Below are 16,131 nucleotides of genomic sequence, written 5' to 3' on the forward strand. Positions count from 1 at the left end.
GAAGGTAAGAAGGTTAATTATTAACCTCACTATCGGATTCAGCAACTATTAATCAGAAAGAACACTGCCAATCATGAAAGTAATAAACAGTGGGGGCTGACGGGGGCTCAGTTTGTCAGATTGAGGGCTCTGGGCAACAGGGCTGCTGGTTCGATTCCCACATGGGCCAGCGAGCTGTGCCCTCCGTAACTAGAATGAGGTCAATGAGCTGCCGTGAGCTCCTGGAAGGCCAGACGGCTCAGTTGGTTGGAGCACGTGCTCTCAACCACAAGGTTTCCGGTTCAACTCCCACAACATAGGGTGGGCTGCGCCCCCTGCAACTGAGATTGAACACAGCACCTTGAGCTGAGCTGCCGCTGAGCTCCCGGATGGCTCAGTTGGTTGGAGCATGAGCTCTCAACCACAAGGTTGCCGGTTCGACTCCCACAAGGGATGGTGCTGCGCCCCCTGCAACTAACAACTGCGACTGGATCTGGAGCTGAGCTGTGCCCTTCACAACTAAGACTGAAAGGACAACAACTTGACTTGGATGGAGCTGATGAGAGTCCTGGGAAAAACACACCACTGTTCCCCAATAAAAAGTCATGGAAATACACACTCTTCCCCAATAAAGTCCTGTTCCCCTTCCCCAATAAAATCTTCAAAAAGAAAAAAAAGTAATAAACAGTAAAATCATAAACATTATGGTATCCCCATATTGAGATACTATGCAGCTGTTTTTAAAAATGAGGTTGCTCTATATGTTGTGCCCCTAATATGTGAAGAAAAAAAAAGGTCACAACACAATACATATGGTAAGATCACTTTTTTAAAAAAATGTGTTTGTCTACATAAATGCATACAAGAATATTTGAAAGGGAAAACACCACACTTAGCGGTGATTATCTCTGACAGAGAAATGGAGTTGAGGGAGGTGGTGACAGAACACTTGCATTTTACACTCTAAATACACCTGTATTATCTTAGTGTGTGTAACTTTGGGATTGGAAGTAGATACATTTGACATACATCAGTGATGTCACCTTTAGAAGACTTTTGAAGTATAGTTGAATATAAGCTTCTTCAAATTCAAGTATCAATGGATTATATTTTAATACAAATTATATTCTCTTAGGGAGACTCCAAGGTATGCCATCAACTCCCTTTTCAAAGCAGAAAAAAACATGTTATTAAAGAGAGCCAGAACTTACCACAACAACGGGAAGGATAACCATGAATGCCAACCCATATACAAGTAACACCTAGAATTGAAAAGAGAAAAAAATTATAGCCTTTATCAGGCAAATTATAACATCCATGAACACTTATGTTGAGGCTTATATGGGGGAGGCACTATTAAAAACACTCCTCATGTATTATTTCGTTTAATCCTTACTTTCAAACTCTATGAGGAAGCTACCATTATTATTTTCCTGATAAAGACAGAGAACCTGCAGCATATATAGGTTACATGGCTTGTCCTGGGTCACACAACTAGTCGGTGGTGGAGCCAGAATTGGCATTCCAGCTCTAGAACTATGCTCTATTCCACTATAATTATTTTTTAATTTGCTCTATAAATACACCAGCCAAACAGCTTTCTAAATTATACTTCCCTTCCAGTAAAGTGATTATGTATCTACACCTTGTCAAGTGGTTAGTGCCTTGGAAATAAATGATAGAACCCTACTTGGTTCCTTTGCCTAAATATCAAGGAGCAACTTCATAATGTTCTGTTTGAAGTCTGTTGGTCTCCTACTGCTTGCTCCCAAATCTGGTAGCCAACTACCTTTCTCTTTTATATTCCCAGAGTAACCCTAAGCATGATAAATAAACATACTTATATACAGCAACCATACTGAAGATAATAGTAATCTGCCACAAAATAAGATTATATAGCCATTATATATAGCCAATTACAAACCACATAGATTTATTTTATTGCTTCAAATATAGCTCCTAGATAAACACTTTCAAAAAAGACAATCATCTACTTCTCAACAATAGGTTAAGGTAATTCCTGATGTTTTAGAGATCAGTGTCTATAACTGATTGAAGTCTGATATCCTACTGCATCCTGAAGTACCATAAGGAACATATACCATTAATTTAGCATATTTTAACATTAACTTAGCCTGGGTAAATGTGAAACGAAGGATAATTTAAATTTTGAGCACCATAAAAAACAGTAGTTCCTCAATCCAAGGGTAGAACCCAATCTGAAATTGCCTCCAAAGGAAAATCACCACAACTTTAAGGTTTTAAAATTACATTTAGAACACACTGCCCCAAACCAACAACCTAATAATGGAAACCAATTATTTTCTCCATTACATACCAAGTTTCACAATACACACTTAAATTAAAAACAGCATAGCAGTATTTTCATTGTAATAGCTCTATAGCAACAAAATATGTCAAACACATTGTATTAGGTTAGTGCAAAACTATTTGCGGTTTAAAAGGTTAAAAATAGGGTGGCCCGATGGCTTAGCTGGTTAGAGCGCGAGCTCTGAACAACAGGGTTGCTGGTTCAATTCCCACATGGGCCAGAGAGCTGCGCCCTCCACAACTAGACTGAAGGACAATGACTTGGAGCTGATGGGCCCTGGAGAAACACACTGTTCCCCAAGATTCCCCAATAAAAATTTTAAAAAAAGAAAGAAACCACAGCAAGCCTCCCCTGCAGCCCCACCCCTGCCCTCAAGGGCCACATCCTGGCTGCCTGGCAGCCCCTGCAGCTCATGCACTGCAAAAAAATAAATAAAGGTTCGAAACCGCAATTACTTTTGCACCAACCTAATAATATGTCTTATTTAAGTGCACTCACCAAAATTGAATTTTTCTGGTCAACTATCCAAGCTGGCAGGGCAATTCCAAAGCTTGTGGCTAAAATAGGAAGAATATTTCTGAAGAGTCTCCACTTCCAGTTTTATTTATTTATAATCTTAAAATTTTGCCTCACACGCCCCCCCCCCCCAAAAAAAAACCCTGAGAAAGATTATCTCATTATGCATGTTCCCTCCCATTACACAAAAGTTAAGGGATATAATTTATTCCTGAAACTAAATTTTTCCAGAAGGGGAAAAAAAACAAAAAACAAAACTCAATCTAAGTACATGAATTCCTTCTTCCTAGAAAATCTATAGTCTTTTGTATTTCCTGAGTTTATGTAAACACTATGAAGGTTTAAAGTCAGCAAAAAACCCAGATTTTTTTCATCCAATTTTTATCAACTAACTGGAAATGATGAATGACATTACTACTCTTCGCATCAAATCAAAGTTCTATCTTCAAAACTAGTCTCTAGAAAGAAAAATAAAGTAAAAATTAATTAAAGAGAAGTCAATTTACATATCTGCTTAACTCCTTATGGTTGCAATTTTCCTATTCATAATCTTTAAAACATCAAAATATTCTTTTTAATTTAGTTAACATTTTCATAATATACACTATATCCCCAGTATTTTTTAATCATCATTTACCATACCTTGTGGTCCATCTGGATTTCCAAACTCTTCCCAATTTTTCCGGGACTCTTCATCAGTTAAACTAGCATTAAAAGAACAAGGTATAACCATTAGAAAGCCCCAGCTGAGAAATAAGTATTCATATATACAAACTCCATTAACCATCCAACTCATTTCTTAAAGATACTAATTTCAGATAATCAAGAAAAGCCTCTCTGAAATTAGAAATAAAAGGGGAGGGAGAGAAAGGAATTCTGCATTAACAAAAAATGCCAACTATTAAGCCTTGATACAAATTCTTGGTTGGCCCACGTGTCCTCAAGTTTAGCCAGTTCAAGCCAACAGATGAAATTTTAAAGGCTAATACATTTTCTGAGAAGGCAGGGAGGATTACAGTGACTTTTTTTTCATATGCTCATTTTCCAAAATTTCTTCAATGAGCATGTTCATACTTCAATAATGATATATACCTATTTTCTAAATATAAATTTAATACAAAATTAATAATCCCTCTAAAACTGGCACCACATTCTCAAAGAAAAAAAAATACTTATAAAATTCCATTGCTGTGGGAAAGGTCATCTGGATTGTGCTGAGATCACAGTTTTCTCCTAAGCCAACTGCCAGTAGGACTAGGAAAGTAACTGCTAAAGCAACAGCTTCTTAACCCAGGCAATATGAAAGTGACAGAGCGAATTTTTTTAAATACCTAAATACAAATATAACCGCTAACCTGGGCAATGGCTCAAGGCACAGAGAGAGTGGTTTTATTCCAGGTCCCAGTATACATGTTTAAAAAACATTAAAAGAAAATTTTAATTCTTGCAAAAAACTTTAGTGTTGGTTAAAGAGACAAGGCAGACGCACACACTAAACTAAGCAACAGTAAGGAAGGCATTCATGTACACCAGTTGGTAAAAGATTATGCTTATGTCAAAATCTAATTTTAGCCGTATTTCTATTTCTCAGAATACATGTACTTAAGATACAATGTAGGTTCTATTCAACCAAGTTCCATGTTGAGAGAGAGAATGCAGAAGTACCTTTATAAAACAGCAAAAATTTTCAACAATTTTTAAACTTATCTCTTTGTTCATTTATGAAAATAAGTACCTTGACATCTTTAGTTCTTATTTAACTATCTCCACTTACACTATTTAGACTAAGGCCACAGTAGCTAATGGAAAGCATTTTTAGAGACACTGCAAGTTAATAAGGAGTGGTGCCAAGATTCTTTTCTGCTGAGGGAGGGATGTTTCTCAAAAAATTTTGCTCTGGTATACCTGTATAATTGCCCACCTCACCCAGAGCTTTAGCTACTGTTTCTCTCAATATTCTGTCTTCTAATTAGATTCTTTTGCCCCAAATTATTATCTGTCCCCTTCTGCCTTTCTGCTGACAGCAGCACAATAAACTGCTCTGTTCTCTACATAATGCCCTAGGATTTTGCAAGATCAAGCATAGCTCACATTATAGAAAAACTTGGGTTTTTAACCTGCACACACATTTGATTACAATTCCATGAACTCATTAATTAACCCAACTTGTACAACTGCTTTGTGACACGCTGGATATTCAATCAAATTAAAGGATCAACTTTTTTAAAAGTCAGTGTAAAAAAAAGCAACTGATTTTTTGCTAGTTATTAGTGCTTTAGTGTACTACCATTCCTAAGATGCAAAGTACTTAGAAAGCTATGTGATTTGTTAATTCATATACAACAAGCTTAAACAAGACCAATGATACTAATTTTTAAAAATTCAGTGAGTATCAAGTTTCCTAAACATGATTATATCCCTTCACTTCGGAGGTGGGAGATTGTGTCCTAGATCCAATTATGAATCTAATGAAGTATATGCCCCTTTTGCTCTGGAAAAAATACACAATTACAAATACACATAAATTCCGTATATAATTTCAGAAACCGATTATAAATCCTGATCTAGAAAATGCTTTCTCTAAATTATATCTGAGTGACCCTGAGTGGGCTATGGAGAGCTAAGTTACATAGTCATGTGTACCAACACATGAAAACAAATTTCTAAAAATTACAGTAGCTTTAAGGTAACATCTCTGCTGCCCACTTGTTATAAAGTAGTTTTAAAGATGAGTTTTATACCTGAAAGCCAAATCCCAACTATATCCACAAGATTGAACCAGAGAATTCAACAGTTGACCTAACGCCTCAAAAGTAACCAGACCTCCTTTCCTTTAAGGTAAAATCTGGTATTAAGATATAGGAATGATCCAGCTAGTTTATTATAATGGACAAATAAGGGAAGAGAAAATATCCTGAATCACCAAAGCAAATGCTAAAAAATTTTGCATATCAAAGCCTATAACTGCATTCCAAAAGTTGCTTGAGCTATATTTAGGCTGCTCGAGTTATACATAAGATGGGAGCTTCAATTCAATCAGTCAGAACGTATCTTGAGTAAAATGCACCCCTTTAACTAGTTATACAAGTTACAAAATCTCAAAGTCTGAGTCCCATAATAATTTACTTCTTAATTTGTCTGGTAGACCACCACATTTTACATACAAAACATTCTATATCTCAATCATAACCAAAGACCATGTGTTATTCTTCTGTACTTTTTAGAATAGTGACCATACATCATAAAGAGTCAGATTTCAGTAACCTGAGAGCTTGAAAATGTTACACCACCAGAAGAATGAGGGGAAAAAAATAATTGCATCGAAAGCACCAAAACAAAAACTACTAATTAAATAATCTTGGCTATCTGATGACCTCTGGAAATCTTGAGTTCTTCTTAAATTACCTGAAGACAGCAACTAAAGCTCTACAATACTTGAGCAATGAGAGTAAATGCTTGAAGGAGACACAGTAAAAAAAAAAGGAGGGGTTTGGAGGGCACCACCTGAAAGACAGCAGTTTGGAGGACACCTGCTGTATAGATAAGAAAATGTAGTACACACTTCAGAAGCTCCTGAGGGCACTGCTTTCTCACAGAATGATACCCACATGGACAACAAGCCAGCCACAAGAAAGCGGGGAGGGCAGATGCTCAGTACATTTTTATAAGCACAAAAGTGGGTATGACAGTATTTCCCAAACTTCTCGCATTTATGTGCCACTTACAGTTTGCTATTAATGAGTAGCCTATTATTTACTTATATTTTTTAAATTACCTCACAAAATTATATATTGCTCAGTTCTCGAAAAAAAGACAACATCTTGTCTTTATTTTATTCTTTAATTCAACAGACAAGCTGTTCAGAGATATACCTATCATGAGTCCTAAAGATTCCAGCTAACTTTTGTTTCTTGTAATATTAACACTCAAAGAATAACTACTTCTAATTTTATATAGTCTATCTTGTTTCTAAATTAAACTGGTCTTTAAAGAGTTTAAATGAGACACTCTACACTGCCAAAACAGGAGAAACAGATTGAGCCTAATAATAAGCCTAGAAATGAAAGCAGGTGTAAGTCCATCCTCTTCTAATCAGGATGCTTCGAAAATAGCTCAATTAACATAACTTACTACTTGATCGAACCAACTTCATATGGCAGAAGCACTAGTCTAACTTATTTAAAGTAAGGTTTAGTTAGATTACCACTTTAGGGTTGCCAGGTAGTTCTATAAATGACAGACTCAACATATGAGATCAGCATTTAATAAAAGCATATGACAACTATTTTACTTACTATTTTATTCAAATAGAAAGCTATCTTTACCACTCTTAAAAATGTGTAATGGGTACTATGATACTTACGCTGCATATGCTTTTGCTATCCTCATGAACATAACTTCATCACCTCCTTTATCTGGATGATACTTAAGTGACAGCAAACGATACTGTTTCTTAATTTCTGCCACTGTTGCCCCCTAAAAGGAAAAGCTTTGTTTTAGTAAAAATAAACACAATGCTGTAAAAACAAAGTCCATCCCATTTTGAACTTAAAATATGAACTACTCAAAATTTTCAGAAAGAGAGAATGAGGGTTTTTTTCTATTTTATCCCATAAATTTTACCCCAAGTACTTTTTAAATAAAAATATACTTTGTCTCTTACATTTATTTAATTGAGCGCCTCCTATGTGCTATGCAGTACACTAGGCACCAATAAGAGAATAAAACCATATATGGTTGACCCTTGGACAACACGGGTTTGAGCTACACAGGTCCATTTATACACTGATTTTTTTTTTGGTATCTGTGGTTTCATATCCGCGAGTTCAACCAACTGCAGATCGAAAACAGTATTTTGGAATTCCCACCCGCAATGAACCAAATGCAGATCAAAAATACTATTTTCCATCCCATTTGCAGATGCGAAGGGCGGGCTGACAGTAGAGTCAAAAGTCACAAGTGAATTTTCGCCTGGGCGGGATCAGCGACCCAACCCCCACGTTGTTCAAGGGTTAACTGTAATGCCATATTTAAATAAAAGGATAGTGACATTCAAATATTGAAGAATGATCACGGTAAATTAAGTCTAGCTGAAAAAAATTCTCAAATCAAAGGTTAACTTCCTTTCTAAGAAATAATCTGAACAATATCTGGTTTCATCTGCTTGTCAATATTTTAAGCAAATAAGTTTACCTTAGTTGTTCTCTAATTAGACTCAATTTCTTTTTTGTTATTTTTTTCTTTTTTCTTTAGAGTCAATTTCGATTAGTAACTTTTCATATTGATTTTTCCTAGCATTAAATTGCCCCCTGACCTTTTTAATCTTTAAAATCTCTGATGACCATGATCATCACAATAAGAAAAAGCAAATGATATGTCAACCTTTCTTCTACAAAGCGGAAAACTAGAAAATAAACACACTCCTTTCTCTGTATTATATGAATCTCTGGATCAAGCCATCTGCTGAACAGAGACTAGAAGTAAAAGAAAGTGGTTTGGGGGAAAAAGGGAAAGAGCACTCGATTCAGCTTGGCCACCAAGAAGTTATGGGACCCCAGACAAAACACAAATTTTCCAGGCCTCATTTTCTCCATCAGAAAAAGAAAGGCTAGATGACATTTAGCATTCATTTCAGTTCCAACTTTCCAGTGATATACCTAAAAGATTACTTTCTGTTAGGACCCGTCAATCAAGTTCAATCAAGAGATCACCCACGGGGTACACCCAAGGTTAACCTGAATTTCTATGATAATGACACCATTTCTTTGTAAGACATAAAGACTTAACATGCTGCCTTGTGTCAACTAATACAGGGTCATAAGATTTTTATCATCCAAGTAACATATATGAACTTCCTGGTTTTAACTTTGCATTAAAGCAATCTTACACATCTTTTAAAAATACTCACTAACTTCTCATTTCATCTTCAAATATTCTTACATTTTGGCGATTACAAACCAATCCTTAATAGGATGGCAATCAACATCTACAGTTTTAAAAACATAGGTATATTAGAATAATAATGGATTAGATCTTACTTTAATAAAAAATTTAACTGACCAAAGTCTGATCTTTTCTAGGCACAACCCAATTTCTTTTCGGATATGCACCTATAGTATTTTCACAGGGTCATTAAACTAATGTGCAGTATATAAAAATACTACTCACCGGATCCAAATTTAATACTTCATAAGGATTGTATTCTTGATATTCTCGATCTGTTTTGGAAACTTTGTACGCAAGGAATAAGAACAATGCCCATCCTGCAAGCAGAACTATTTTCCTGTTTAGGAAAAAGACAAGAGAAGTATAAATAGATACATCTATATGGTTTTCCTTTAAGAGTTATTATGGCAAGATTAAGCCATAAACAATCTAAGGTAGTCAGTCTCATATCACTATGTTATTGACTCCAATTCTACAATCACTGGGTTATAAACTCCTGTTACAGCAAGGACAGTGTCGTTTTCACCTTTGAATTCTCTAGAATCTTGCACAGTGCCTGGCATGTAATATTCTCTCAGTTACTATTTGCAGAATTTTAAGTGCACAAGTTAATTCAACGTATTACCTTATTGGACTATTACATCTGATCAAAATATATTAATACTAAGTATTCAGTAAACCATTTAATTTAAAAAAGAATTGCTTTTGACCTTGCAATAATACTTTTAGTAAGATAAACTACAAAAAATAATGGGTCAACTGTGAAAAGATTAATAAATTGCCTTGTTTATAATAGTAAAACTTTGGAAACAACTTAAATGTTCATTTATAGGGAATGAATAAACCATTTGCAGGAAACTAATTAAATAAACCAAGATAGAACCACACAATGGAACATTTTTTAGCCAATGTAGGTATAGAAAGATGTGCATAATAGGTTTAAAGGTATAAAAGAACATATAATTTGGGGAAAATAACTAATTTCTTCTTTCTAATATGTTCTGTTTAGTAAAAATATTTAAAAGATTGATATTATCAGTGTTGGAAGGCTAAAGAAAAAAAAGCTCTCATACACTCTACACCCTGAAGGACTATTTGGCAATACAAAAGAAGTACATACCCATTTAACTATCCATCTACTCCACTTCAAGAAACTTAGAAGGAAATAAACTAGAATTAAATATATATAGTGTAAAAGAGTGGTTAACATATAAATAGCAGAAAACACACACACACAGATGTCCATCAACAGAGTACTAGGCAAATAAATTAATCGTGTATCCATACGGTGAAATACTGTCTAGCCACTAAAAAGTAGTATTTGTGGTGGAAGACTATCTACCTTGTATTGTTAAATTAAATAAAGAAAAACAGCTTCAAAGCTGTATGTACATATAATATAATCCTATTTTTTGTAAGTTTATTATAAATAAAAATATAGAAGGTAAATCATCTTAGCGGCTATTTTTAAGTGATGGAATTGAATGATTTTTGTTTTGTTATACCCTTTGTATAATAATTTGTTACACCGAATAGGAACTGTTAAACAAAGACATAAAATGAATCATAGGAGGCCTAATCAAACAAAATTCAAGTGACCTGTTTTGAAAGACAGGAAGAAAACACATTCCATGTGTGTAAACCCTCCTGGTAGGAACCTAGCTTAAACGTGTTTATTTGGAATGAGACTCTATGATCCAGTTCCAACCTACCTGCTTACCTTTATCACCATGGTTTTTCAAGCAAAATAAATCCCCATCTCGCAGAGTTCCCTAAGCTTTTACCACCGTCATGCTTATGCTCCCTTAGATCTTTCTACCTACAATTCCCATTTCCCACCTCTGCCAATCCAAACTATATCCATCCTTCAAGACTCAACTCAAATTATCCACCCTTGAAGAAGCAACCCTGGTCAAAGTGATCAATGGGGACACTGTGGTTACAGTCACAAAGAAGCACAAACCACGACTTTCCTCCCCTGACTTGCTGTAAGCAACCTGAGCACATGGACAGGGTCTTAATTCAGTTTTGACTAACTCCAGAGTAGCTCAGATGCAAATTTCTTTCCATCTGGCCAAAATAATGCTCTAAACCAGGGGTGCCCAAACTGCGGCCCGTGGGCCAACTGCGGTCCGCAATCCATTGTTAATTGGCCCGCAGCAAATTCCAAAAATATATTTAGTTTACTTAAATAAACCAGGTGAGGCAATACGTACTTCACCTCAAGTGAATGGCCTGGCTGTTTATGTATTTTACCGCATATGGCCCTTGGTGAAAAACGGTGAAAAAAGTTTGAACACCCCTGCTCTAAACCTTATCAAGGACATAATACTGCAGGCTGCTTTGCACACGAGCTACAGGCCAAAAGAAGAGGGAGCCCTACCTAGAACGCTTTTACTTTTACGTGGCTATCTAGGGAGAGGTAGTTAAGAACACATGCTCTGGAACAAAACTACCTGAGGTCAATTCATAGCTTCACCACTTACTAACAGAGATCTTGGCAAATTGCTTAGCCTTTTACAACTCAGTTTCCAACTTTTAAGATAGGTTTGAGAATTAAATGAGATTAGGTATGTAAAACACCTAGAAAGTGCATCAGGAACAGTAAATAATCATGTTAGCTATTGGCTCCTATCCTGTTTCCCCGAAAATAAGACCTAGCCGGACAACCAGCTCTAATTATATTGTTATATTATATTATATTTTATATTATATTATATTATATTATATTATATTATATTATATTAATTATATTATATATTATATTACACCCAGTCTTACATTATAGTAAAATAAGACCAGGTCTTACATTAATTTTTGCTCCAAAAGATGCATTAGAGCTGATTGTCCAGCTAGGTCTTATTTTCGGGGAACACGGTGTTAGTAACTTCTACCCAAATCTCAGCTCGGACCTTACTAACTTCTCTGCCTAGAGCCAGAGTTAAGAGTTCTTCCTTTGCTCGTTCACTGCATCTCCCTCACAGCCCTTACTAAACTCTTATCATTACTTGTTTACTTGCCAGTATCCCCCAAGACTGTAAGTGGTTGAACTAGGTCCATTTGTTAATACCTGGCACATACATAGCAAGCACACAATAACTACTTATCAAATAAATGAAAATAATTTAAAATAATAATTTCAACTGAAACCTCGAGTTTACTAGTAATACCCTCAATATGCTAAAGAACACAAAAATGTACTTAATTCCCACACAAATCAGTAACTCCACATTTTCTTTAGTCAATTCTCCCAACAGGCAAACAAAGCTCAGAAAACAAAGATAAGGGTGAAACTGGAAACCACTAAAGCAAGATATAAAGCAAACAAGGGTAGAAGAGAAAGGAAACAAAAAGCATAGGATATGCTACATCCCTTGTTAGATGCTTTCTTTACATGCAGCACCTGGCTCTCTGAGCCAAAGAATGCAGAAAGGAGAGGACAGGCTCATGACAGAACCCCCAGGCTGATAAAACCACAACCAATAAAACCATGCTCTACTTTCCCAAGAGCCAAAGCAAAGGTGGAAACATAACGGACTGCATCATGCTCTATGCCCAAGTTTTTTAAAAAGCATGTTTGGTTCCTCTGAAAAGATAAGCATTTTCACTACATGTAGCTTTAATAATTAACTAACTTGTGAAGTCTTGGGTTTTGTTTGTTTGTTTGTTTGTTTGTTTTGTTGTTTTTTTTGAGCATACTTTAGAAGTCATTTTGCAAGCAACTTCCAGAAATTAGAGTATTACACATTCACTGCTTAATTTTGCAAGAAAGCTTCAGGTTTAAGTAGCAGAAAGGTTTTGATGGTTTCTGACCTTATTTAAATTGTTACCAGTATCTATCTATGTAACTGTTGCTTAAATATCCTTTAATTTGTACTTCCATTTAAGTGAGTCAGTTTATTAATCACTGAAGAAAACTTCAGAGTTGGGGTTTTTTCCCTGAAAACTGAGGTTCAAATGCTCACAAAGTGCTGACCAAAGACTGAAAAAGAGATTGGGAGGCCAAGGTATTTGTCTTGCTGCCTCATAAAGGTTTAATTTAAAATGAGAAGCATCAGCAAAGAATAAACAATGAACGTGAAACCTGTAAACACTAATTTTGTCTTTTAATTTCACATCACTGAAGAACTCTGAACACAAAGGCAAGATTTCCCTCCGTTTCCAAAGGAACTAAACCAGGCAAAGTTAAGCCTTAAAAACTATTTAACCCCCCTGAAGTTACATAGGTATGTTGAAAACTATCATCATCATTTAAACAAAGATTAAAACATAACTGGTTCTATTTTTACTAATTTCCTCCGTTACGTCTTTCCCTCCCTCCTATCTACTGGATAGATAAATATAGGTAATTCACAAGATGCAGTCCTCCAATAATGGCAACTCTTTCACCTCCAATCAGTTTCATCTATTACCTCTGAATTGATGGCTTAGGGTGAAGGTCCAATGCCTAGGCTCTAAACCAGCATTCCCATAGCCTCCCACAATCAAACAGGCCTTCTCTAATTAAACATGCTATCATGGCCTGTTTAAGTGATGGACCTGCCAAGAAAAAAGGGTGATGAGGTCCCTGCTCCACCACTTCTAGCTGCATGACCTTGGTCAAGTTATCTCATTTTCTTAGTCTCCTTGGACGAAAAAAAGGAAAGTAACCTCACAGCGTGATCTGAAGGTCATAGTGGGTAGTTACACCCCAGGCATATAACTTTTTAGTAAAAGGTTTACCTTTGCCTGAAGTAAGCCCCATCCATTGTTTATGTGTATTTAGGTTAACACACCTTTGAAATAAGCTGTAACCACCAGAAAGCACATAATCTTGTTAGCTATCCTGTAATCTAATCCCCGTCTTGCTTTTCAAACCTCCATGCAATCTTCCTTATGTTCCCTCTTAATTTCAACTGTATAAAAGAAGTTGCAAAACTGTTATTCTCGGGAATATTTGAGATCTTGCTCCCCGGAATATGTCGTCAGTTTGGCTCAAATGAACTCTTACAAAAACTCTCTACAGATTTGGACATTTCTTATGTCAACAGTCTCAGTTTCCTCATCTGAGAAAAAGCAAAAACATCTACCTTGAAGTTAATATAAAACTAATGAGAGAACATATAAAGCCCTAGCACAGCACCTGGCATACAGTATGTGCTTAATAAACTTTAATTATCACCATGAAATGCAAACTTGATCATGTCACCTCCTTGCTTTTGATAATCTTTTAAAGATTCCCCCAGTCTTTAAAACAAAATTCAAATCCTGACACAAGATGCACAAGGTCTTCCTTCAAGATTTGACTTCTCCCCTCCTAAGTCAGAAGTACACTCTCTTTTCTTTGAACTTGTAAACTATTCTGTTCTCAAATTACACTGTTCATATCTTACCCTTACTAAGGCTACAGTTTCTTTACCGATATGTTTTATTCATTATTATACCCCTATTTAAGATGATACCTAGCAAAAAGTAAGCACTAAGTATTTTTTTACTGAAACCAAATACTTACTTTATTGTAGGAATAATATTTGGCTGGGGTTTTAATAGCCGTAAACGATACCACATACATCTTCCATATACTTTTCTGATATTCTTTAATCGAATTTGCTCTGTAAAATAAATAAATAAATAAGGTGATAGGTAAATCATTTTTCACAGTGAAGGCAAAATAAGACTTAATATCACACCAACCTTCATTACCATTCTAATATTTTATTGGAACATGCAAGTACTGCCTACATAAACAACCTTAAAGAAAAATTCACAAGATAGGTTAAATTTTCTGCCACTTAGAATAAACGATCTATATGGAAAATTTTATTCAACTACCAAGGAACTGTTTGTCACGTGAAATTTAAATAACTTCTAATTGAAAAATGTAAAAACTGACTTGAACCCGAAATATTTAGTTACATGATCAGTAATTTCTGAGAAATTCTCTCCTCCTTTCCCTTCTGCTATAGAAGGAACAAAACAGTATAAAATAGTTGAAACATGGTTTATTAAGGAACCTAAGCTGAAATGATATTCTTCAAATATGAAAATAATCATGTTGAATTAGAAATGTCACCCAAACCCATAAAAAGTTAAAATAGGTTCGTATAAGAGTTGTGACAAAAGGTCTCAGTTTAGTCCCCAGGAAAAAATCTGCAATTCAATTCAAAAGTAATTAAACCAAAGCCAAAATATCATACATTGTTTTACTACAATAAAACTACATTTACTTGGTTTGAATAACTCTCCCAAGTTAAAAAATTTTAAGTAAATTTTAAAATAAAATGCCTTTTCACGAAGATGGCACACAGAAAGCAAAGAAAGAAGCCCCTCCCAAAGCCGAAGCCAAAACAAAGGCTTGGAAGGCCAGTGCTAAAAGGTGTCCATAGCCACACACAAAAAAGAAGATCCGCGTGTGATCCACCTTCTGGTGGCCCAAGACACTCCAAAGGCAGCTCAAATATCCTCAGATGAGCGACAAGCCTGACCACTCTGCCAGCCATCGGGTTCCCCTTAGTACTGAAGTCGGCCATGAAGAAGACAGAAGACAAAAGCACACTTGTGTTCACTGTAAATGTCAAGGCCACCAAGCACCAGATCCAACAGGCTGTGAAGAAGCTCCATGACATTGACGTGGTCAAGGTCAGCACCCTGCTCAGGCCTGAGGGAGAGAAGGCGTAAGTTCAACTGGCTCCTGACTACGTATGACGCTTTGGATATTGCCAACAAAACTGAGATCATCTAAACTGAGTCCAGCTGGCTAACACTAAATATAAATTTTTTCACGATATTAAAAAACCACCATCCTTAAATGAGATGTCAGGTTAATAAATAACTCTGCATATAATAGCATGCTCCAAGCCACCACGTGAGAAGTCCAACTATCTTGTCAGCACCATCCTTTGAGGAAAGCATCCACATGGGAGAGCTACAAGGCAGGCGGCGTCAGAACCAGGTGTGAAGAAGGAACCATGTAGGGAGAGGGGTGGTGGCAGAAAAGGTGCTATGCAGGGGGACTGATCAAATAAGTTAATACATTACGGATAACTGGAATCCGTTTTTCCCTGTCAGAAAAGGGTCTTATATGTATATATGAAAAAATAGAAAGCAAGCATGAATCCTGCAGTGTTGGATTGGAACTGAAGGTATCAGTATGAACTAATGTCATTTAATATAGTGATACAGAGGGTGCCAAAAAAATGTATACACATTTTAAGAAAGGAAAAAGCTTAAAATTGCAATATTCAATATTGAAAACAAAAGATGAATACAAGTCAGGTTTGACTTCTGCAATTACAAGAGGTGCTCAAAGTGGAAGACTTCTGTGGCGAGCGTGTAAACTGTTCTAACACCAGAGCAGAAGAAGCAGGATTTGTTGCTGT

General features: G+C 35.9%; 1 protein-coding gene across 1 annotated transcript in view; it reads right to left on the minus strand.

Annotated features, from left to right (window-relative positions):
• SEC63 (SEC63 homolog, protein translocation regulator) overlaps window positions 1–16,131 on the minus strand; it is a 58,079-nt gene that overhangs the window by 27,989 nt on the left and 13,959 nt on the right. The window contains exons 2-7 of the mRNA XM_019735010.2: window positions 14,265–14,364; window positions 8,996–9,110; window positions 7,191–7,303; window positions 3,470–3,531; window positions 2,810–2,868; window positions 1,191–1,241 (exon numbers count right to left, since the gene is read on the minus strand). Coding sequence (XP_019590569.2) covers window positions 1,191–1,241; window positions 2,810–2,868; window positions 3,470–3,531; window positions 7,191–7,303; window positions 8,996–9,110; window positions 14,265–14,364 — 500 coding nt within the window. The remainder of the gene's footprint in view (window positions 1–1,190; window positions 1,242–2,809; window positions 2,869–3,469; window positions 3,532–7,190; window positions 7,304–8,995; window positions 9,111–14,264; window positions 14,365–16,131) is intronic.

The sequence above is a fragment of the Rhinolophus sinicus genome, linkage group LG05 (assembly GCF_036562045.2).
Source record: "Rhinolophus sinicus isolate RSC01 linkage group LG05, ASM3656204v1, whole genome shotgun sequence".
Classification (NCBI taxonomy): Eukaryota; Metazoa; Chordata; class Mammalia; order Chiroptera; family Rhinolophidae; genus Rhinolophus; species Rhinolophus sinicus.